Consider the following 24,671-nt stretch of genomic DNA (forward strand, 5'->3'; position numbering starts at 1 on the left):
CTCTCTTTCCGCTGCTTCTTTTCTTCTCAACCACAGGAAGGAGGATATAAAAGAGGAGCTTTGAAAACACCGGGAGTCCTGTAATTACTTACTCCCTGTCTCTGTCTTCCTCTCTGCACCTTCTTTCTCTCCTCCTCCTTATCTCCATCACTCTTTTTCTTGGTCAATCTCTATTTTTCTTCCACTTTCCCGGCCTTCTGTCCATCTATTTGGTCCTTTCTTCCTCCATCCTCCTCTCCTTTTCTTTCTTCTTTCCTCTCTCTCTCTCTTTCTCTCTCTCTCTCTCTTTCTGTCTCCCTCTGTTTTTTTCACAGTGTTATTGATGTCGATCCAGGGGCTTCCTGACTGAGAAAGGAGGATGTGATGAGAGGAGATTAGATGAAAAGAGGGGATAAGAGGAGGATAACAAGGAGAGTGATGAGTTCTTCTGAGAGAAGGATGACTGCGCTGCCACAGACCAGACAAAAATACGTATTAACTTAAAACCTGCATTTACACACACGGACAGTGCAACAACAACCCACACGTGACTCTGCATGAGGTGACATGGGATTTAATGAGATGATAGATAGATAGAAAGATAAATGAAAGTCAAGTGTTTTGTTTTTCATGCTCACTGATATGAGGTAATATCACTTAAAGCAACACTGAGTGACTTTTTCTGAGCAACAGCGCCCTCTGCAGCCAGCGAAAATAACGTTTCGCTATAAATATGATTATATTCATAGGAATTTCTCTTTTATCTTTGTAAAAAAATGTTTTCTTTGCTGTGTTATGTGTGAATGCACAATTTGGACTGTTGAACTATCTTTATATATCTATTTATAAGCATTGCAGATAAAGGATGGACTGATTTATCGCATTAGTCATACTTTTTTGGTGTATTTACATTATTATATGATTTCAAAAAGAGATTGTCTTCATGTATTTTTGGGATTAGTCCTAGTATGGTTTAAAATTTGTAAAATCTGTATATATGTTTTTAAGTTGGACACCAAAAAGACGAGTTTATGGGGATCCTAATGAATACAAAAATTTCTGTTCCAAAGCTAAAAAACGACAAATATGTGCAAAAGCAGTTATAATCTACAACCTCCCTGTTTATTTTAAACTTTATTTTGAGGCTGTGCTTTTATCAAACAGCCCTAAACAAATTGGGGTTTGGAGTCATGATGATTTGCTCTGTGAATGAAATGAATCATTATTGAAATATATTTTGAGTCTGTATAAAGTCTTGAGTTCAACATGAATTAATGTAGGAGATCTGAGTTTCAAAGATTCAAAGTGCAGCAGCTGTCACACACTGGGTATCATGGTTTTAACCTCCCCCCTCGAGCAGCACATCAAAGTGCAGGGACTCAGAGAAGACAGCAGTCAGTGGAGACTTCATTTGCTGCTTGATATAATGAACTTAATTCAGCAGCAAAAATCATTAAAAACAAACTTCCTAGTGCTTTTCATGTTTCTCCCCTGGCGGAGACGTGAACTCTGGGAGGAGATGTTGGAAATGTGGTCCAGTGGTTAACTTCTTTTCCGAGGATAGAGCCAAATAAAATTAAATAAATAAAAGAATGAAAGATAAACTGAAATAACTTACGATGTTTGATATTAAGGCCAGTTGGTGTTTGTTTTTAAGCAATATTATGCCAAAAATACTGACTGGATTACCATGAAACTTGATTGAAAGATGGAGTATGGGCCAAGGAAGAACCAAATAAGTGATTAATACGATTTTTTTTTTTTTATCAGCAAGATAGGGCTTTTTCCGACATTTTCAACAATTTCTCAGATAATAATCCATATATCATGATGAAAGGAATGAGGCATATTTAAGGAACTGATCAAATAATCAATGTGTACAATTTGGTGCAGATCCATGTAAATCGCATACATTTAAATCTGGTTTCATAAGGAGACTGATGGCCTTGGTAGACGTATTTGCTTTACTGAGTCACATTCTAATTATTAAATGATATCCTATTAGAATATATGACTTTAAACTGCTGTGCATGCAAACTCTTCCATCAATTATGACTAAATACATCAGTAATTCCATGCAGATTTTGTCAGCTTCACTGTTAGAATCACTAACTGTAGATTTGTTCCTATTGAACTAACACAGCAAAAGCCCCCCCCCCCCCCCCCAGACAACAACAAAAGGTCACATGCATTACCTCACAGATAAACACCTTTTTCATGAACTGACAGGTATCAAACTTTCAAAATAAAAGCTCAGTTTTCCCGTGTGTGTGTTTTCCCCAATGTACAAATGAACCTATTTCAAACTGTCTGACCTTGTTAGTGCCCCTGTTAGTATCCGTGTGCGTGTGCATTGTCTGGTCTGTGAGAACAGTAGACTGTGTATAGAAGGGTGAAAACACACACTCACCCTCTAACTACTCTTCAACAAGGAAGCAAAGAGCCAGTTGCCATGGTAACTGCTGTGTCAGCTAACCTACTTTTGCGAACGAAGGACATTGGTCGATGAGAGAGAGAGAGAGAGGTGTATGGTATAGGTGCGCGAAGAGGATCCACAGACACACACAAGCAAACACACACACACACACACACACACACACACACATACTACATATTCATTAGATTTGATCAATTTGATCTTCCTCCAGTGCAGATTGTGGGAGACTCTTGTGTTCCCTGAGACATGATGGGATCGTTATTCTATCTTATAGTATGAATTATTATTGATATTATTGACAGAGAAGTCTATAGGTAAACCATGTTCATGGAGAAGAAAAAAAGAATATGGATGTAGATGCAGTTGATGTCAGGTCAACACACACAACCGATTTCTTAAAACGTCTCTGGCACCACTCGTATTTATTTTCATAGCTTCTCATAACAAGGATTACCCAAAGGAAAACATTTGATTACATTTTATAAAAACGGTGAAGCTTTTCTTTCTTTTATTTCAAAACAGAGCATAAAACGCTAAATGCCCACTGGAAAAATGTAATAGGCCTATCTAACGCACCTTGCCAAGCCTTGAGCAAACTGAGCACCAAACTCTGCCTCTACTCTTGTGAAGAAAAAAAAAAGCAAAGAGCTAATTTTGAGGAGAGGGGAAAATAAGTAAAAACGAGTCCTCGGGGTACGTCTCCAAACATAAGAAGTTAAAGAAAAAGTTAATGAAAATTAGATAAAAAAATTGAAAACACAGAGATGAACTAACTGAGGAGGAAAAACATTAGACGAAAGCTGGCGATGTTGTAACTCACATCCACAATAACACACTGTTTTTGTAAACCCTGTAGTTGCGGAGATGCTCTTTTCATTTTTATATAGAGACTTTATGCATGAAAACAAGCTGCTCAGTGAACAGTTACATGGTTTAAGAGTTCATCATTACCCACTTGAACACAGAGCTCTTTCCCCTTTCTATCTCTGAAAGACAAGTTTCTGTCTCTAATTGGCTCCTCCGCTATTTAACAGCATCCACCAGGGCCGGCCCTGGCAATGTTGGCACCCTAGGCGAGATTTCAAATTGGCGCCCCCCAACATACACAAGCAAACTGTCATGCATCCACAATAACTTTTGGACTGTATACAGATGCACACACAGGCAGACACATTTGTAAGCTATAAAACACAATAAAAATATATAACAAAAAATATAAAGAGTCTGAAATCAGCTGTACTGATAGCATATCACGTCGACAAAAATAAACATTAATGATGTCCACAATCGGGGTGATTCTTACCTCTATGTTGTTCTTTCGTCTCCTCCTCTACTTTGCGGTGCTTTCTGAATTGTGCACCTGATAATTTAATCTTTTTTTGATTCATCTTTGATTCATCTTTGAGGTGAAAACATAACCTCCTGCTAAGGTTATTAAAACACATTTATCAAGGAAATGTCACCAACATTATTAATAATTAGAAACACAACAGGAAATTAAAAGTAGAATGAAATGTTTCTATAATATCGAAATAGTTGACGGGTAATTTTCTGTTCTTCGACTTATCAATTAATTTATTAAAAGCAAATTTTCCCCTGCTACTTAGTCTATAGGGTTTTTATATTGTGTTTTATTTACATTATATATTGGTTAATTTTTGTTGTGCACTGGTTGCTTGTTGTACATCAAATTGCCCTTCAAGGATAATAAAGATTTTCTTTTATGGACAGCTTTAGTTAATCACAAGCTGCACAAACCAAGCAAGAGCAGCAGAGGAACCCAGCAGCCAGCAGGGGGCAGCCTCAAGACATCACATGGAAACCAGCAGCAGCAGACTGTGATTCTTGTAAGGCGTCAGAAGACAAGTTTGGAAACTACAATGACACGGACACACACACGATAATTTGTCCATCTTCTTAGGGTGCTAAGTTCGTCACAAGAATCAGCAGGCGGTTTGGCCTAGTCGGTAGAGTTGTCGTTCTTCAACACGAAGGTTGCGGGTTTGTCCCCAATTTTTCTTATCTTCATGCCGGCAATATACTGAACTCTTAAAATTGGCAGGATTTCAATCACCTATTAATTGCAAAATATATTACACTATGTAAATTTAAATTCATTAAATATAAAAAAGGAAAAATTAAATTAAATTAAATTAAATGAATAAAAAATAAAAAATAATTTTATTTGCGCAATTCCTGCGCAATAGGCTTCTGCGCAAGATGTGCACGCACAGTTTTTTATTTTTTTTAAATTTAATTTAATTTAATTTAATTTTTTTATATTTAATTTGAAATGGTTATGGTTCATTTTTGTTTTTAAATTGACATATTATTAGATATTGTGCAATGAATAGGTGGTTGAAGTCCTGCCGACACGACAGCCTGCCAAACTTACCCATGAGTTCGGACCCAGCTCCTGTGTCCACTGGTGTCCTGGTTCCACCCATGGCAGCGTAGTGGCGTGGGGCTGGCTCATCCCTGCGGCCCAGGGAGCGCATTTCTCCGCGCTGGTTCAGGGGTAAATGATGCTGGTCTTCACAGGTGACTGACCTAAGCAAGCCTGTAGCCGCCCCCCCACCCCCCACAGGAGATAATGTGCTTGTGTGTGTGTGTGTGGCCGTGGCGCTTCCAGGTTCTTCCCGGCATTACGCTGCCGGTGCGAACATGGGCGAGGAAATGAGGCGGACCGCTTTTCGCGGTGCTTCTACCTCTGGTGCGTCCCGGGGTAAGAGGATGATGGTGTGACGTTAATATATTGTTTTACATTGCATTAGTCACGTCATGATAATTCAGTCTCTTGTGCCGCCCTCTCTGCATTTTTCACCCTAGGCAACCGCCTATGTCGCCTGTACCAGGAGCCGCCCCTGGCATCCACCTTTTGTCTGTTATTGACAACGCCGGCTTCCTACAGGGAGCCCGACTATGCCGCTTAAATGGATTGAGGGGATTTTCGTCCAATAATCATTTTTTATTTGTCAGCTTCTCCCCGTAGTTCCCCTCTAATTCTGAATCATTGACTGTGGAGAATTGTATTAAGCAGATGAAACGCACTGGGCCTGACATGAGTGGGTATGATAAAGAGAGAGAGAGAGGAGCTGTGAGCTTGGGCTTGTTGCCAGTGCTTGTGGGCCGCTGCGCTGCAGAGAGACGTTCAGAGTCAGGGTACGACAGTTTACACACACGCACCTTTAACGCTGTTGAAGTCCAGTATGCTGCAGCCACAGGGAAATGGCAGGTCTCTGTAGTAAGAGTGTAATGAAGTGCAAAGGGAGCTTCTAAATCTATCACAGTAGTAGAACAAAAGACTTGACCTTCACTTCATTTTTAGAATAATACGTTTTTCTTCCAGACCAGTAGTGAATTCAAAGTCCTCTTGAATTCACTACTGTCTGGATTATCTGTGGATTTTGGAGCCTATTATAACCTGTTATTCTTCATCTCTAGCCACAAGGGACTATTCATTTATTTGTAAAGACCTGTTTATTATTTCTCATGTCTTTTGCTTTGACAGCTTTTTTGCCTTGTCATTGTATGAACCATCACTCAGGATCTTATAGAGAATGTGCATGAACTTTCCCCTTAAACTGAGAGCCAGGGTATATAGCCAGGGGGTAGTCATTTTCAAAAGTTCAGGAACTCTGGGGTTTGGTCTTGCAGCACTTAAAAACTGAAGCGGCTAACTGACAGTTTACAGTTTTGAGTTTACAGATCTGAACATGACTGACAGACCGACAGGGAGGTCATGTTTTCGAGTTTTTGCTTAGGTGTATGCCACCATCTCCAGTAAGAAAACATCCACCACACCAGGAAACAGTGCTGGAAGAAGATAAAGAAGCTTAAACTACAAAAACAATAAAGGACCTGCAACAACAAAAGAAATTATAATGTCTGGAGGCGTCGTGAAGTCACAGACTAGTCTAGTCTCAGTGTGAATAGCATAATACTGTCTTATTTAAATAAAAAAACAAACCACTACTACTACAACTTTTATTTTGAAAAGAATATCAGTGCAAATAGTTTCAGTATCAATGCTGAGGTTGCACCACATGCTCACCCTCCTCCTCCCTATTTTCTACGCCTCAGCAGTCCACCCTCTGCTTTTCACCGTGGGTGGTAAATAACGGGGGCCCACCCACACCCACCCAGGAAGGCGTCACTGTGTCACACCGACACACACACTTACATACACAGGGACAATTGTACACAAACACATGCCTTAATCACTCCATATCCCTGTGGGCCTGAATGTGAGAGCTGAGCAGGTCTGAACAGGTGGAAGGTGAAGAGAGCATGCAAGTCATGGCTGACAGCACACACACACACACACACACACACAAACACACGTGTGTTGTATCCATCACACATGATAATATTTATCCTAGAGGAATATTACAGATACAATGCTCTTTTTTTTTTTATCTTTATTTTAACATTTACCATTTAATCATATCCCAATATGAGACAACTTACCTTTGATGACAATGTGGTCTTGGACACCATACAGTTATGTTAATGCTCATATTATTTAAGTAAGTTACAACATGATGTACACACATCGTTGAATCATTCCTATTACATATTGCATTATACCTGAAAGTATTTTTGCTATATAGGCTATTATGTATGTATGTGTATATATTGTATGATTTAACATGACAACACAGATCTATACATATTCACACATTGGACAATGGAGAAGTGTCCACCAGGTGTCGCCAGAAGCCGTCTCCCCCCCCCCCATGTGTTTCAACTGGATGAAGTTAAGAGGAGGTGAACGTGTGCTCCTGTCAGGTGCTCGTCACAGGGCGAGACAACACACGGACACACACGGACACACACCTGCTGGACAAAGATCTGCTGCTTCTGTCTGCACAAACAACTCCGACACAACTGACTCTGGTTCTGGAGGCTGCTTGGAGGGAGCGGGGGGGGGGGGGGGGGGGGGGGGGGGCAATACCTGATCCTAACCTGTGGGCTCTGTGCGTGTGTGTGTGTCCCATCTATCTTTCCTTGGTGCGTGAACGCGCGCCGCAATTGTGAACGGCGCTCGGATGATGGTGATGATGAGAGCGTGACCTCACCGCTTTCTGCACAGCTGCTGGGGAGAGAGAGAGAGAGAAGAGAGAGAGAGAGAGAGAGAGAGAGAGAGAGAGAAGAGAGAGAGCACAGAGAGAGAGAGAGGTACACAGTACAGAGCGAGAGAGAGGGAGAGAGAGAGATTGAGAGTTACACATTACACAGAGAGAGGGTGAGAGAGAGAGGGGGTTCACAGCACAGAGAGAGGGAGAGAGAGAGGGGGTTCACAGCACAGAGAGAGGGAGAGAGAGAGGGGGTTCACAGCACAGAGAGAGGGAGAGAGAGAGGGAGAGAGAGAGAGGGAGGGAGGGAGAGAGAGAGAGAGGGAGGGAGAGAGAGAGAGAGAGAGAGAGGTACACAGCACAGAGGGAGCGAGCCTCAGAAACTAGTTGGGGGACCCGGAGAGGACCGAACCAGCGGAGACTCTCTCATCACAACACGGGACCTCGCTGCTCGGCGCCCGGGGGACTCCTCCTCCTCCGTCGCGGGGGATCCGTGAGCTGTCTCCCGCCGCGTCGCTCCGCTGCGGCCGCCCGGCATGCTCCGTGCCCCCGGCGGCGGCTCCTTGCTTCTCCTGCGGTCCCCGAGCCCGTCCCCGCGGCGTCCCCACGGCCCCTGAAGCCCAGATGCTCGCCCTCTCCGCCGACATGGACGAGTCCTCGTCGCTGCTGGACCTGCTGGAGTGCTCCGTGTGCCTGGAGCGGCTCGACACCACGGCCAAGGTGCTGCCGTGCCAGCACACCTTCTGCCGCCGCTGCCTGGAGAACATCGTCAGCTCGCGGAACGAGCTGCGCTGCCCGGAGTGCCGCATCCTGGTGGACTGCGGGGTGGACGAGCTGCCGGCCAACATCCTGCTGGTCCGCCTGCTGGACGGCATCAAGCAGCGGCCGCAGCGAGGCAGCCTCACCGGGGGAGGAGGAGGAGGAGTGGGAGCCGGCGGCAGGCAGTCCCTGGCCGGCGGCTCGCTGCAGGGCTACGCGGCCGGGCTGTGCGCCTCCCCTCCGGGCATCGCGATCCGAGAGCTGCCGGTGGCCACCCGGAGCTCCCCTGTGAAGGTTGGTCACTTCCCCGCTAAACACATCACATGACCCCGCAGGCTCTCTCCGTGGAGCAGCCACACTGTGTCCGAATGTGTCCACGTTGTATGCATCGTTTGTCAACAAAACAACTGCAACACAACTTCAGCATTCACTCTCTGTCCTGTCCGTGCTGCTGCTCGCTAGATCTGCATGGGCTCTGGGGGGGGGGGGGGGGGAGGTGTGTTGAGGACCGATTGTTGTGATGATTGCCCCGCTGTGGGTGTGTGTGCTGGGACCGGGGGAACAGTGTGTTCACCTGCTGACTGCAGCAGAGATGGTTTGATCATGAGGAGGAGGAGGAGGAGAAAAACAACGACAACTTGGAAGCAGAGTCCAACTTATGAGAGAGGGAAGCGGAAGACAAACATTGCATCACCACAATGCCAGGTGATGTGTAATGAAACGCAGAGTTGTGAGTTGCTGATGCCACAGATGATGCATCGGCTGTTGTTGTGTTGCTTTTTGCAGAATAATGCACCTGTGATGATGTGAAGGCATTTTGACATCTTATTTTCTGTGATGCTGCTGAAATGAACTTAGTGAGGGAGGGAGAGAGAGAGAGAGCAGAAGAGAGACATAGACACAGAGTGAGGAGGGGTGTGTGTGTGTGTGTGTCACCTGTCCTCTTGGAGCCCAGTTGTCCCCCCGGGCTGCAGCAGCGTGAGGTTTCATAACCCCACCAGCTCAGTAGCTGAGGAGCGTTGTTTACTCGCAGTGCACAGACATCCAGTGCGCTGTTATTTCAAAGCGTGCTATGGGAGATGTGCAGAAGAACGAGGCAGTGAGTCAGACAGTGTGATATCATCGACTCTGTTATGCAAAGAACATCCTCCTTTTGCCTCCAACTGGAATCTCAAATCTCTCCCCCCCACCCCCCGACCCTCTGGCAGTTGCATAAATGCGTCGTTTTATTGTATCTCGTCATATCCTTAGTATTTTTGTTTATTTGTTTATTTGTTTATTTAGAAGGATCCCCATTAGCTCTACCCTAAGACAGAGCTATATAGTGGGGTCCAAATTTAAGACATACATACAGATATTAAACATTTAAAACAAACATTACAATACCAATACCAAACATTAAAAACATACGTTAAATTACAAATATCAAAAGTTAAAATACATTAAAATATGATCATACAATTTTATATTACAGATATCAAAATTAACTTATGCAGTTTTACCTTTGTCATGATATAAAACACTGACATATCCAATTCCATAGAAGCAAAAACTGCAACCCATGTAATAGAATACTACACATTTATGTACAGTACAACACCATCTAGTGTCACAAGTATGCTGAACCGAAGTGTTTATAATGTGATGCAGGATCTTGAGCTGCAATGAACAACACACAGATTCCTGTGATATTGTTCATCCTTTCAGAGCATGAATTCCTTTTTTTTTTTATAACCCCTGATGCATCCAGGAGCATAATGCAATCACAGAAATATCCATTTCGTCTGACCAGCGGCAAAGAAATCCCCAAATATCCAGATTCAAAGTGAAAGACGTGCCAGCAGAACCTCTCTGCTCAGGTGTCAGTTAGAGCATAAAGAAACAATGATTTATGTGATATCAAAAAAAAAAACCCTCACAGAGGAAACACTAGTCATGACTTCATCCCTCTGACAGAGTTTCCTCTTACACGTTACTCCTTCTAAGGAAAGACAACATTTCCCGGCTCGTGCTGTAACTTGCTGAGCTGGAGATCCTGTATTTGTCTAAGGCGAGCTCCACTGGTGTGTTTTCTGATTAGTCCAAATCCAATTTGCATTCGGGTGGTCGTGGGCAGGTATGTTCACGTTTGTATTTTTTTTATCCCTTCCCTCCTTTTGAGTTAAGCGATATCCCCAATAAGATTAAGATACATTTATTTGTCCCAAACACATTCACAGACATGCACAAGCACACTCATGCAAGGAGGGAAATTTAACCTCTGCTTTTTACCCATCTGGTGCAGGACACACAGAGCAGTTGGGGGAGTAAGGTGCCTTGCTAAGGGGCATTAGACAGGGTAGGGAGAATCCTCTTGGATTTTTGGACAGATCAATCCAGATTCGTCTTTTTGTTGTTTCTCCGTGGAGTCAAACCAGAGACGAACCAGAGACCTTTTCTGCCCATAGTCCAAGTTTCTGCCAATAGTCCACCGCCTCTCCTCTCCAATAAAGAGGAACGCTGTGATTATCGGGCCAAAGAAAGGCCTCGCCATCAGCTCCCACACACCCCCCCCACTGCGTACACAAAGACTGGTCGGGCGTGCGAGCCATTGATTGAGGCACTGGAGCTCTTTGGCGTGATGGAGTGCGGCGGCGGCAGCGAGCGGTCGCTCATTCATGGCGACGAACAGGAATTCAAACCCTCAGTGACATTTCCACTAGCACTTAACACCCCACTTCAATTCACTCAATAAACTTTACTGGTCCCTGCAGAGCAGTTTCACGGATGGCACACGAGGACACAAAGCACAAATACAAAAGACACAACGATGCAGACTTTTAACAGCAGGAATATGTTAAGGTCACACTGTGCTGGAGACTTTAGAGACGGAAGCTTATCATAAGTTTCTCCAGCCCAAGGTGACAGATTTGTCTACATTTTACCCTGGACAACATTAACTAGAATAAATGACATTTCTACGAAGCGAATTAATGACTCGTTTTATATTGTGAAAAATAAGAGAAATTAGTAAGACGACAAGAAAGAGTTGCAGTATCACACAGACACACACCTCCACAGCCCATTACCCTCAGACATGCTCTGCAGTCACTCTGCCCAGGTCCCGTCCAGGCTCCTCTGGGACCAACGGTCAGTGATGTAAGTGAGAATCATCTTACTCCTGTGTGTGTGTGTGTGTGTGTGTGTCTGTGTCTGTGTGTGTGTGTGTGTGTGTGTGTGTGTGTGTGTGTGTGTGTGTGTGTGTGTGTGTGTGTGTGTGTGTGTGTGTGTGTGTGTGTGTGTGTGTCTATGCATTGGGAGACTCAACTTACAAACAGCATTAAGATGCATCTCGTATTGTATGTGGATATGATTTTAACCTGATTACATTTACACATGTGTCTCCAAAAGGGCGGACACTTCTTCTGAAAATCAAGTTGGAACGAATTTAGATTGACAAGTTGGTTTTGAATGTATTTGAATTATCAGTGCAAGGATGTGAAATGGCTTAAGAAAGAACGATGATTATGATCTGGATCAGGGAGCGGTATCCAGCAGTTGTTTATTATTCACTCATTTCAACATTCCATGATGTGGTGTTTTTTGACATTATTGGTGATTTCTCAGAGACTAAATCATGGATGTTGGATGAAAAAAAACATCATATTTATATTTATATTCATTTTCATATTTAGCGAACTGATATGAGTGTGTGTAATCTGGTATGACTGGATTGAGTTAAAGGGGACTGTTGGGCCTCGGCTGAGGAAAGAGCTATCCGAGTACCATTCTTCTGCTTCTAGTTGTTGGATGTGGCCAACGCATTTACATTTGTATTCAGTCTGGTCACGATGGGTCAGATCGGATCACAGCCCTTCCACAGTGTGTGTTGTACTTTTGTGTGGTCAAGATCTATTTAATTGCAATCCGACCACCCCGTCACACTTTAAGTTCAGGTGTAAATGGGGTAAAAGAGCCGTGGATTTGCTACTGGAGTCAAGTGTGTCTCTAAATGACTGAGTACCACTGCACTCACGCAGCAACTGAGGCAGTCCAGCAGGTCACACGCTGTACATCAGGAGTTAAGGGTTGTAGATAAGAATGAATGTGTTGCTATGGAAATGGAAGAAGAGGCAGACGTGCCGAGTCAGAAGTCAGTCGAGCTCTCTCACCTGCTGTTGGGCTCCTGGAGCGTCTGTCCCCGAATTGGTGCTTCCACCAGCGAGAATTTATCAAGGCTGATCAATTACCCTTTTTTTTTTTTTCCTGACAGCTTCTGTGTAAAATTAACTTCTCGGGAAAAAAGGCAATTTGCCAAAAGGTAGTAAATGACAATACCTGCGCTGAATTTCCTACGAATGTTTCATCCTGTCTTTTCGCTGCTGCTTTCCGTGCTAGATCAGTTACCAGGTCAAGAATTCAACTGAAGAGTCTGTTGTCTCGGTTTCTCTCTCTTTTCAGCCCAAAGACAAATTGTTGAGCCCGTCAGCAGCTGATGACTTTGGCAACCCTCGCCCCTCGGCTACAGTGTTGTACATCAGCTGTCACCCAAATGCCATCAGCCACTTGTATGCCCATTCACAGAGTGGGAAGACACATGCAGTACGCAGACAAAAGAGTTGTTTTTAACCATGAAGCAGTCATACAGTTCAGAGAATGATGGGACTGATGAATCTCTTCTTGTTGTTGTTGTCTGTTTTAAATGTTCTGCTCTGCAGCTGCTGTGCCACTTTGGCCTTGGACAGATTTCCCATGAGACAATAAAGTTTATTTGATTTGGCCGCTTTTCACTGTTCAAAAAACCCACTAACGGCAATTTATTCAGCAGAGACCTCGATTCAACTGTTTGACAAACATTTATTGACATGTGCACAGAGAGAATGATGTGAATGTTATAGTCTTTCGGTGTTTTAGACCCCTATGTGATGTCTTCAGGATTAGAAGGAGGTGGAGCAGGACAGGAATCCCCCCCGGGGTCTAGACACTGTTGGTGGTTGAGGATCTAGATAAGGTGATAATGACTCTGCTGAAGATTGGAGGAGTTTTGGGTGGAGGTGGGTGACACGCGTCACTGTATGATGGCTGACTAAAGAAAAGAGGAGAAGGGATTTAAAGTTTGACAGCAGCCGCCTGATTGGCTGGGAGAGACTGTGACAGAATTTGATTGGGTACAAGCGCCCACAATGAGCAGATTAATAAGCAAAAAGAGAGTGAGAGAATTGAGCTTGAGTGAGTGGGGGAAAGTCTTCCTGATTGAACTTACGATAAGCATCATTGATACAATCTGCATTGTTTTTTTTATCGGCTCCTTCTCCGATCCGCGGCGATGGAAACGTGACATCTGGGTGAACACGATCATTTCTCAGCCCTCCTCTTTCCTTTGGGATTCTAGACGCTGAAGGCGCATTAAACTTCCTGTAGATCTCGTAAAAATAGCCGTGGACATTTGAGTACGTGTTGTTTTCAACAGCAATTTCTTTTTTTTGTGTGCAAGATCCAACATTGGCCAGACATGCAGTCACCGTTGAGATGGAAAAGGGACTGAAGCAAAAGACATAAAACTGTAACCACGGTAACATTGTCACGAATGTCCATCCATTGTGCCTTCTTCTGTTGTGTGTTTTGTTTTCTGCTTCCAATGACTTATAACAATAATGACAATAACTAAATCTGAAAGTCAAACTCCTAGACTGGAAATGGGGAAGTAATCAACTTCTAATTTAGTTGTTAAAGTCAGATTTGAGGAGGCTGGCATCTTCCCAGTTCGATGTTTTAAAAAATTTATTCCAAACCTTCTGATCAGTTCTGCTTTAGTTATTCCCGTCCTCACTCTGACTCATGCCGTATTAATTTAGAAAGAAAATAGAGCAAAGCACAGATTTTTGAAAAAACACAAAAAACCTTTTACTTTGAACAGATTTTAACTGCACTTAACAAGCAATTTGTCAAAAAACAGAGAGTTGATCAGTTATTTCTGCTCTTTCTCTGTCATATGATGTGATTATTATCCATGTTATTGTAGCTATGAGGACTCGTCTTGTTATTGATGCCAAAGAGGTGTTTCCTCTTCTGTTTGTCTGTTTTTCATTTGTTCACTCGATTTCCCACAAATACCAGAATATCAGATTTCAGTTAAATTCTGTTAGTCCATGGCTCGCGAATGGAGTTATTAGTTGTTGAAGTTATTTCTTAACATTGTGAGAAACAGCACTTGTCTGTTTTCTCACGAAGCACTGCATCAACCTCGTAACACAGAGATCTGACACACCTATGCCATGATTGTGCATCATTTAGTTGAATACTGATCTATTATTCCATCCACCAAATTCAGTACGAATAACAAAACGTATTTTGTCACATCATTCAGCTTTGGTGAAGGTTTGTAGCCTGTGAGTGCTTTGTAGTTTGTGTAATTATTTTTTTAGCCTTCTATCCCTCTTGGTTGTCTTTGTGCCATGTGTCATTCCTGGCAATTCCTGGCCTTGGCCAAATGGAACACATACAGAGCAATGAAACAGTTGAAAGTATTCACACAATAATGGAGTCATTTTCCAGCAGCGAGTCAGAACAGATTTGAGAGGGAAACAGTGAGGTAATAATAATCCTGTGCTTAGGTAGCCTTTCAAACTGAACTAATGGCCTGAGGACTGAACCTCAAGACAATGCTTTACTTCGGCACAACGTGCAGGAAGCGAAACCTGTTTGAGCCTTTTGTACTGATTTGATCAGAAAGTTTTCAGTTGTCACAAAGGTAAAAGTTTGAAAACAGGCTGAAGCTTTATGCTCACTGCTTGACAGTGCTCCTGCCCGATGCTTGGTGTTGGTGCCATCGTCATAAGGACAACAATCACAGTTTCATCTATTGGAAATGCACAACCTGCATAGATGTCTTTCATACTAACGTACCATAACTATTAATACAATGCTAAAGTGAATGAACACACTTCAGGTATGGCAGCTGTGTCCGCTTTCACATTGGCGTGATTTGATTGGCTAGTGCCTGCTCTTGAGTATTTGTTTAAACCCCATTTCATTGGCTGGTGCTGCCATTGCTGCATTAAAGGTTTGTCTCTGCCCAACTTCTGCCGTACACAGCATGAGCATCGTGACATAAACAAAAACACAACGCATGACATCAGCCCACTCAAAGTGAATGCCAGCCTTCTGGGTGTCCTACCTAACCCTTATAACACAAGACTCCAGATAACAACGGTTTTACATTGTTTCTAAATCAATACCTGGCAATGGCAGTGTTGAATAAATTATTGAGTTTTTTTTTATCTGTACTGGCCTTGCCTGGTCAGCTTTGTTAGGTATATACTGTATATTAGAGTGGGTTGTTTTTTAAAGAGTGGGGGCTTATGGATTGTATTGACTCTCTGTTACACCCTTGTGACAAAAGCTTGGCCCGGTTTCATATTCATAAAGCCTATCTCATCATTCCAATGTGATCGATAGTCTTATATATGAGCCAGAGTTATGTTGTTGTCAGGTACAGACCGCCTTGATGGAATAGTAAGGGACCTGACAATCAGAATGCATCAGATCTTTAATGCTGTAACATCATAAATAAAAATGTTTTATCCCTGTGTGAATTACAATATTATGTTTAATTTTACTTACATAGTCACAAAGAAAAAAAATGAGAGCTCACCTTTGACAAACCTCTTTGTGACAATGGGGAATTTGTCCAATTTCCATCAAAGCTTTGTGTCACAATGATCTTAACCCTTGATCTTCTCCCCATACCTGTATTTACCTGGGGTTGCTATGATGACGCCTGGGGTTTCCGTGGCAACATACAACTGCAAAGACGCCACCTTCTTTCATCTCTGGAGTGAGCAAGTGCTTTGCCCTGTCATTCCCTCGTGTGTGTGTGTGTCTGTGTGTGTGCGCATGTGTGAGGATTAGGTGGGTGTTCAAATAAGGAAACAGCTTGTTATCAATACCTCTAATGATCCTTTGAACCTCCCTCTTTGTATTATAGTGTACTAGATTCCCCCTACAGCTACTCACACACAAACACACACACACATGCACATTCACACAAAGAGAGAAATGAGACCAGTGAGATACTCTCTGACTTGAGAAGATGAACTGTGTGTGTGTGTGTGTGTGCGCACGTGTGAACCGTCTCTCTCTGCCGTCTCAACCGTTCTTTGTTAAATAAATTCACACACACACACCAGCACAAACATATTTTTCTCCTGTTTCGCTCTTTACTCATTCTTTCTCATCCTTCTCTCGCCTTTTCTCTGATGTTCATGTGCAGAGAATTTAATGAATTATAGTGTTACCACACCATGAAGCTTCCTTAGACACACACACACACACACACACACACACACACACACACACACACACACACACACACACACACACACACATGAGCCGTGCCATTTAAGCAGTCGTTAAAACAAGACGACTGCGTTCTGTGTTCCCTGGGATGTCTTAGACACGATGCTGTCTTGTGCTTTTGTTACATATATGTGCTCAAAATGTGTGTATGAAGGCGTATAGTGTGCATTCATCTATTTCCAGGCCTGATTATTTGTTTGCCAGTTGTGTTTTTCTGTACAAGACACAAGGCACAATTGGATTTTGAATGGTTTGTGACGAAGCTGCCCACGTCCACTATTCACAATGTTGTTGAAACCGTTTTCATGCCAAGATGTACCGTGTTGATGTTTCCTCCGGATTGTTGTTCTCGTCGGCTTAGAAAAGCCTCTGAAATTGCATTCATTTTTTACTCTGCTTTGAAATACAGTGATACTAAAAATATCATATAAACAAGAATAAGCAAAACTAAATTCCAACAGAGTCCCTGGCAAATGGTGGATTTGATGCAGTGGAATGGGGATGTTGTCAGCAGCAAGAAGGTTCTCAGTTTCGAATCCCGGTCTGTGTTCAGTTTGCAAAAGGGTTAGGGTTAGAGGGTAGGGTTAAATGACAGATTACGCATCCATTTAGTGCTGGTTGTGGAGCCAGTAAATTATCATTTTTGCTCCTCACGTTGATCTTGATTCTGAAAACACAGCTTTAGCTATCATGTTGATAATCTACTCCTGTCAGAATGGGGCCTTCGTCTGATCGCTCACTATGGAGCTTCTTTACATAAGAGCGTTGCCCTAATTACTTGAGTCCATGTTGCTCTGTATCTGGGTGATGCCATCTCACATCACTTTCATCCTTGGCCCTGTATGGAGATGGATGCAGGTTGATCACATCACATGATGGATGGAGGCTGAGTGGTGGTTGCGGGCAGCTTGTAGCCCGGGAGATGGGGTAATGAGTGTGTGTTGTTTAGTTTTGTGGGGGGTGAATCTGTAATGGGTGTTAAAGCCTAAACAAGCTTGGGAGCTTGACTGCTATTCCCACGGGTGGATGGCTGGAATCCCATCAATCCCTTCCCCCAGTTGCACAAATACACACATGGGCAAATACACATACACACGCACAATAGGTTAAAGGGTTAACCCCCTCACCCTTGATGCCATTGTTACTATGGAGATGAGGGTGAGATGTCACAAGCCACCGGTCAATCCAGTACAATTCATACAGAGGAATGGCGCCTTTTTTTTAAAGGTTTGAATTAAAAAAATGAAGCCGTGACATGTTAACACGAAGATACATTAACATCACATTTAGACATTTTAATATCGAGCAGTTCAGAGAGAAATCAGTTTATATATTTCTTTATGTTTATGTGACGTAGGTGCATATTTCATCAAAATTGTAAATCCAGAGAAAAGAGAAATAATACAAGTTGGGACAGTAAATACTGGCCGATAGGAATCTTTCGTTGCCGATGTTGATACTGATATTGTGCAAGAAAAGATTTCCAATATCGATAAGTTATGGAGAATTTAAGTTTAAGGCATACCCTTTCAATGTTAATTGAAATGAACAATTCTTCTCCTCATTACAAGCCACAGGATGTAGCCCAAGAAAAAGTGTTCTAATAGAAGAGGGCCAAGCATTGAAACCACTTCAGCTCACTGTGAATCCTGTTCCTTGTGCTTTCTGTGCTACTTGCAGGTGAGCTACTTACAGCTTGGCATTGCACTGTATCTTTGTAACTAATGAAAGCTACATTCAAACCAAATATCCTGCTGCTGTCTGTAACTGTCAATATGTAAAATTACCTCAAGCAGCAAAGAGCTGTTTTCTGCAATGTCGGGAAAAAGTGCTGCGAGTCATAGTTTGAGCCTCCAGGTAGTGTTATTTTTGTGTTAAGACTCTGCTGACTCCCGTCAGGAGCATGCGACATAATGTGTGTGTCTATTGTAACAAGGGTTGAGGTTCCAGCGGTGATGTGCTTTGAGAAGTAGAACGGTTCTCTTGGGGGAAGCTTTCCGTGGAAACACAATGTGGTTTCTCCAGGTGTCAGACAGTGCCTGTGTGTGCGTGTTCCTGTGTGTGTTGGTGTGTGTGTGAGTACGTTTCACTTCCTTCCCATCTTGGTGCAAGAATGCCTCCTCCATCCTCCACCTCTTCAGCTTTCTCTGTTATAGAGAGATGCAGAAATGCACCCACCACCTACGTTAGACTTGGCAGGAGACCGAGGTTTGGCTCAGGTAGAGAGGAGAGATCTGTGTACACACTACACACACTAACAGACACTGACAGATACACACATCTTAAGAGAATTTGGGAACATGGCAGCGAATACAGGTCGCCCTCTTCATCGACCTGCTGTTCATTCTCACAGCTCACAACTTCAATTCATCACCAGCGGTGTTTATAGATCTTCATGGACTCATTCTTTTCCCAGTTTTCTTATTTGACCCCCGGGACTGATTGAACTTAGAGGTAGTTAAGTTCCTCCCTCAAAAAGAAATGTGTTTAGTCGGCTTTTTTGGCAGATTGAATGTCTCATACTAGGTTTAGAAAAGAAGAAAAGAGACACTAAAATAAAACATCAGGACAAAATAGAGATACTTTTATTTCACATATAAGGTATTGAAATATTAAAATGAAATCCTACAAACCCTAAAATGTGGTTTTGAGTAATAAAATAAATACACTATCTATAATTCATAGCATGTGTAACATCTACACTGTATTAGTGTGGTGATTGCATGAGGCCAACATACTTTTAGGTCAGTATAAATTTCATTGCTGGCCCAATAACATTGCAGGGATATTATTGCACCACCAGTGAAGCATATGGCCTCCATTAACTACGACCATGAGCATTGCACCAGCCAAATTGTGACAACAGGAATACGAAGTCTTCTGGATGAGGACGGACGGGACGTTCTTCTGAAATGTGTTCTGCCTGCATGAGAATTTTTTGGGGGTCAGATCAGAGCATTTCAGGTTATTTCGGGACACACTCTGATGCACAGTGTGTTCATGGCTGCAGTACAACTGTGATCAGCTTTCCACTCTGACGTCTGTGTCCAAACATCCACTCCTGGCTCCGTGTGTGTGTTAGAGAGAGAGAGAGTGTGTGCAAAATGTGCGTATGTGTGTTTGTGTATGCATAAATACTATGTGTGCATGTTTGATTTGGCGCATGCATGCGTAAGTGGGGTTCGATGGTGGTTTGTGTGTGTACGCTGGAATGTATTTGCTATGTATGCATGCATGCAATACGTGTATAAATCACTGTGTGTGTATGTGTGTGTGTGTGTGTGTGGTGTAGTCTGGCTGCTTTATGTTGTTATGCCGGATTTCTCAAGCTTTTCTAAAACTGAACTTGTCGAGCACAGTGTGTATGTGTGTGTGTGTGTGTGTGTGTGTGTGTGTGTGTGTGTGTGTGTGTGTGTGTGTGTGTCTGGGGGTGTGGGTGTGTGTATCTGGTCATGGGAGTGCATTAAACAGAAAGGGAGGGTCCAGGGAAAGTTGGAAGGAAAACGTGAAAGCCTGTGGCAGTTATCTAGTGACTTTTAGGCTGAACTTCTGCTGTGTATATTTGTGTTTTTTTTACAGTGATCTGGAGGTCTTCTCCCTCCGAGACAGGGATTATGTTAGCAGAGACGAGCAAGACCAAATACCACACTACCTCCGGATGTGTTGTGTTTAGACTGGGAACAATGGGAACACTGGTCATATTAAATGTAAAAACATCTTCACATTCTCCAGAGACACTGAGCTGACTGTCACTGTCTCCGGTTCTGGACTTGTTCATTCTTGTCTTTGAAGTGTCACTTTAGGAAGAGAGAGGTGGAAAGGGAGGAACTGAGAGAAGACGAGACACATCAACAGGTACTTGTTACCATGGCGACATGCACAGATCAGTCTGGAGCTCCATCACTGTCAAACATCTACAGCGTCTTAAGGGAGAGTTTACTTTTCAGTTTGTGTTTATGCTTGTGGTAGTAAAAGTTTCCTACAATAATTTATTGCATCTGAAAACATTCGATGAAATTATTGCATGGAAACTTTACAAAATGGAAAAGGGTATAAAATGCCAAGATAAACGGCAAAAATCTGACTTAAAAGGTTGTACTTTGTTTGTGTGTGGCATTTTAACAGCTGCAGCGGATTCTTCACAGTTTTTAGGGGATTTGTCAGACATAATTTGTGTAAAAAGAACATTTAGAGCCTCACAGTTTGTATGGGTTCGGATGCTTGGGGACGGCTGCGGCTTAATTTGTCATTTAACCTGAGAAAATGACTCTGTTCTTTCTCTGCGAAACCCAATGAGTGTCAGTGAAGTAAGATCGTTCACGCAAATGAAACAAACACCAGTTTACCAACTCATTCAGGAGCTTCAGCCCAATCATGGTGACAAGTGAGTTATGTTTATCTTAGAGGATTCGCAGAAGTCGCAGGAAAAAACAACTGTCCTCCCCTGTATGAGCAATTCTATTTTTAATGCTTGTGCATGTACAGATTGCTATGCCACTGTTATTATTCTCCTGTAAACCCCAGCTGGAATCACACTTTTCTCACCCGACATCTTTTATCCTCCAACTTTTTATTCCCATTTTGTTTCTCACAGCCTGGCATCAAGAGTGACACACCGGCCAAATGGTTGCCCTTATCAACGCCCTCCTTATACTGCAATGAAAAAGCAAACTCATTATTGGTGCACTGCAAAATGTATCATTGTTTAAATTTCAAATTACCCTTTAATGGCTAAAAACTCTGAATAATATTACTGTTACCTTTTAATATGCATATACTTACATGTACAAATTTCCAAAAGCATAGGAATTGTAAAGTCAGAGAGGTTCCGCTATCGAGTAGCTATCCAATACGCGTGCATTTACAAAAATAAGTAATTAAGTTATTAATGCTGTTGTGTGGCCTGGCTCATGTTAAACCCTTTGAAAAACAAATACACACAGAGAATGAATGCCATTAAACTTCTTTTATTATCTAGATTGATTGTCAGGACTGAAAATTAACATAAAAATATATATCCAGGAATATACAGCTATAAACTCATTAAGCTCCAAAAAGTTTGTCTATTATCCTTCCTGCATCGGAGCTGTCTGTCAAAGTTTGCAGCTGCAGTTCGTTCTTCTTTCTCTTTTCTCTCCTTTCTCTTTCACATGTCTCCACTTCCTCTCTGTCTCTGACTGACGTTTGTCCTCTCAGACTGAGACCTCCAGCAGCCACATCTCAGCTCTCCGTTCATTCTCTTCGTCTGTCCTGTTGGCCGAGCTCCAAACTCATCTCATTTTCTCTTTGCTCGAGTCCTGCCAGCGCTGTTAAAGCACCACGGGTCATCACGCTGTTCTCTGGCACAAGCTGCACATCGTCGCCGTTGGGAAAACTCTTCGCATGTCCGTTGTCAGCCTGTTGTAAAATTTGGGGAAAACACTCTTGTAGCTTGGCCAGTGTATATTTTTTAAGGCTATAAAGGTTGATATTAGTCCATCAGTTACTCACACAGAGATGCGCGCAACCCTTCAGTTAAATCATTAGCGGTGTCTTTTGCACCCCATGACATTTGCAAAGTACCAATTGTATTTGTCTTTGACAATCATTGTTATTTTTATATCTGAAAATATCCGACTTGGTTGTAAGAACTGGCTTCAGAAACTTCTTTTTCCTCTCTGTCTCCATTATGATCACCATGATTATGAATCAATTTGTTCTCTTGTCTGTGGTTCCTTTTGCTGTCCCAACCATCCGTCTCCTCTAGGATTTTAGGATTTGTTTTGGTATCACTCCTCTTTTGCTTTGTTCAGTCTGTCATGTGGTCGACTGCAGAGTTGTGGTTTGTTAATGCAGCTACTGGAGAAATCAGGAAGCTGATGAGAGCAACAAATCTGACGGTTAATGCACATGTGGCTGAGTCGTGGTCATGATAAATGCTTTTCGAAAATCCAAGTTGTGATCTTGACACAGATTATTCTTCGTTATTATTATGGTTGGTTACTGAAATCCGGTGTCCATTAGGAGCTGGCTCCTACATGGCTGCTACCTACGGGACTGAATTACACCGCAGACTTCTGTGGCTCATTTTACTGTCTGAGCGATTTACTGAAATGCATTGAACATTACATTTAACCAGCAAAGGATTGAAACAATTTGACTGATTGCGTGACCTTATCAAGCACATCAGCCAGCAGTGTGTATGTCCCTGGTCCCGGGGGTGGGGAGACAATTAATGTTGATTTTGGAGCTGGAATATTTGATTGGATTAGGCATTAAAACTCTTATTTACTGTTAAATTATTGTAGTTGGGGGAGGTCTGATTTATTATGTGATTCTATTATGTAGATTTGTTACAAATTGCTACAAATTGCCTCGGCAATAAAGAAGTCGTTCTTATTGTCGACCGTCATTTTGTGCTTTTTTAAAATTATTTTTTCAAAAGAAAAAATGTTCTGTCACCATTTAGGCACCGGAACAGTTTTAACAGTTTTGATAATAACACTGATATCAGTAACATCCCAAACAATGTCCAACCCTTATTTGATTATAATCCTTTATCATTCTGTCATATGATCTATCCCAGCAGAGGCTATCCGTGTCTGTGAAGAAGAATCAATTCCTATCGAGTCCCTTTCCACACGCAGATCACAGCCGTTCACATCCTGTCATGGCCTGGTTCCAGCATCACCCCATCACATTCCTGAACTGTTTGTCTCAAGACTAAAACTAGGCTGAAACTAAGTGCGGTGCCTAACACACATTTTATGTGGATCGTTGTAGTTTCAGTCTTCAAAGAGGCTGGTGATGGTTGTGTGATGGCAGCATTAATCAACTGGGTGGAAATGTGCTGGAGAGCCACAGGAGATACTGGTGCTGTAGTGAAACTGGGACAGTGTCAGACCCCGCAGCCACGGCTTCCCCTCTTCCTCTTCTCTGAAAACACTTTTTAATACATTAACCCCATTTCTCTCTTCATCAGCACGCTCCTCCTCTCTATCTCACCCTCCTCCATGCCTCCTTTTTTTTTTCTGCGGCTCCCCAGTATCCCGGCTTTGTTCCGTTCCATCCTGCTGCTTGGTAATGACAAGAATGACAAGTGTGCTGTAAAAGTGATGGTTAATGAGAGGTAAAATTAACAGATCCCTAGGAATGGAATTAAAAGAAGGCAATGGATGTCTGTGCCTTTATGAGAAAGGAGACCTACAACTGCAGAAGCAGCTTTGAGACCTGTTTAACAAGCTGCCATTTGAAAGATAACACGCTGGAAGACACTGAACTACAATAACACAATCCTGAAGTGAGTATTTAAGCGGCTGCTATTCACAGCAGCTTGAAGGCTTTCCTTTTCATGAAAGGCTGTAGATATGTCAAGTCAAGTCAAGTTTATTTATTTGGCCCATAAAAAACACAGTTGACAATAAACGAGACCCTATGCAAAATACAATAAAATAATATAGACAAGCATATAAAATAATGTGAATAAAATAAAAAACTGCCTCACCGAGACTTTGATTATCTGAGTCACTAATTTGAATGGTTTGCATCATCAAAGCACAGTGGTTACCTGCAGCACCAGGCTGTTCAAAATGAGCAACATAAACAAGCTTGCCAACATTGTTACACACACATTGATTTTTTATTTATTGCACAGGTTGAGTTTTATTTTGTAAATGCAAATGTAGTTATTGAAATGATTTGCAAATTATGTGTTATGATTTCTTATTGGTGATAAAGTAAATCTAGAAGCATAGGTGACATATTTGCAGAGCTTATGTGACTGTTACCACCGACAACGGCCTCTAACACACACACTGACAATGTGCGATTCTGTGTACATCACCCTACACACCTGCAAAGGAAACCAGAAGTAGTCCAACATACCAACTGTGCACCTGAATCATAAAGATATCATCCCTTAGATATCAATACCAAACGAGAAAACCTTTTATAAACAGTTGTTGCTTTCATCCCCTTTATCATACAGTAACACAACTTTGACAAAAATAAACCCAGAAGCTTACGATGCTTAACTGGCTGTAATGCACTGTAAGCTGAGTGATGCTGCAAAAGCAGGAAATGTTGTTCCTGAAGCTTTACGT

At 42.5% G+C, this 24,671-nt stretch overlaps 1 protein-coding gene across 1 annotated transcript in view; it reads left to right on the top strand.

Annotated features, from left to right (window-relative positions):
* Positions 1–8,118: 8,118 nt before the first annotated feature.
* LOC133022166 (E3 ubiquitin-protein ligase SH3RF3-like) overlaps positions 8,119–24,671 on the top strand; it is a 91,017-nt gene continuing 74,464 nt past the window's right edge. Inside the window, exon 1 of the mRNA XM_061089196.1 lies at positions 8,119–8,547. Within this exon, the coding sequence (XP_060945179.1) occupies positions 8,119–8,547 (429 nt within the window). The remainder of the gene's footprint in view (positions 8,548–24,671) is intronic.

Source organism: Limanda limanda, chromosome 16 (assembly GCF_963576545.1).
Source record: "Limanda limanda chromosome 16, fLimLim1.1, whole genome shotgun sequence".
Classification (NCBI taxonomy): Eukaryota; Metazoa; Chordata; class Actinopteri; order Pleuronectiformes; family Pleuronectidae; genus Limanda; species Limanda limanda.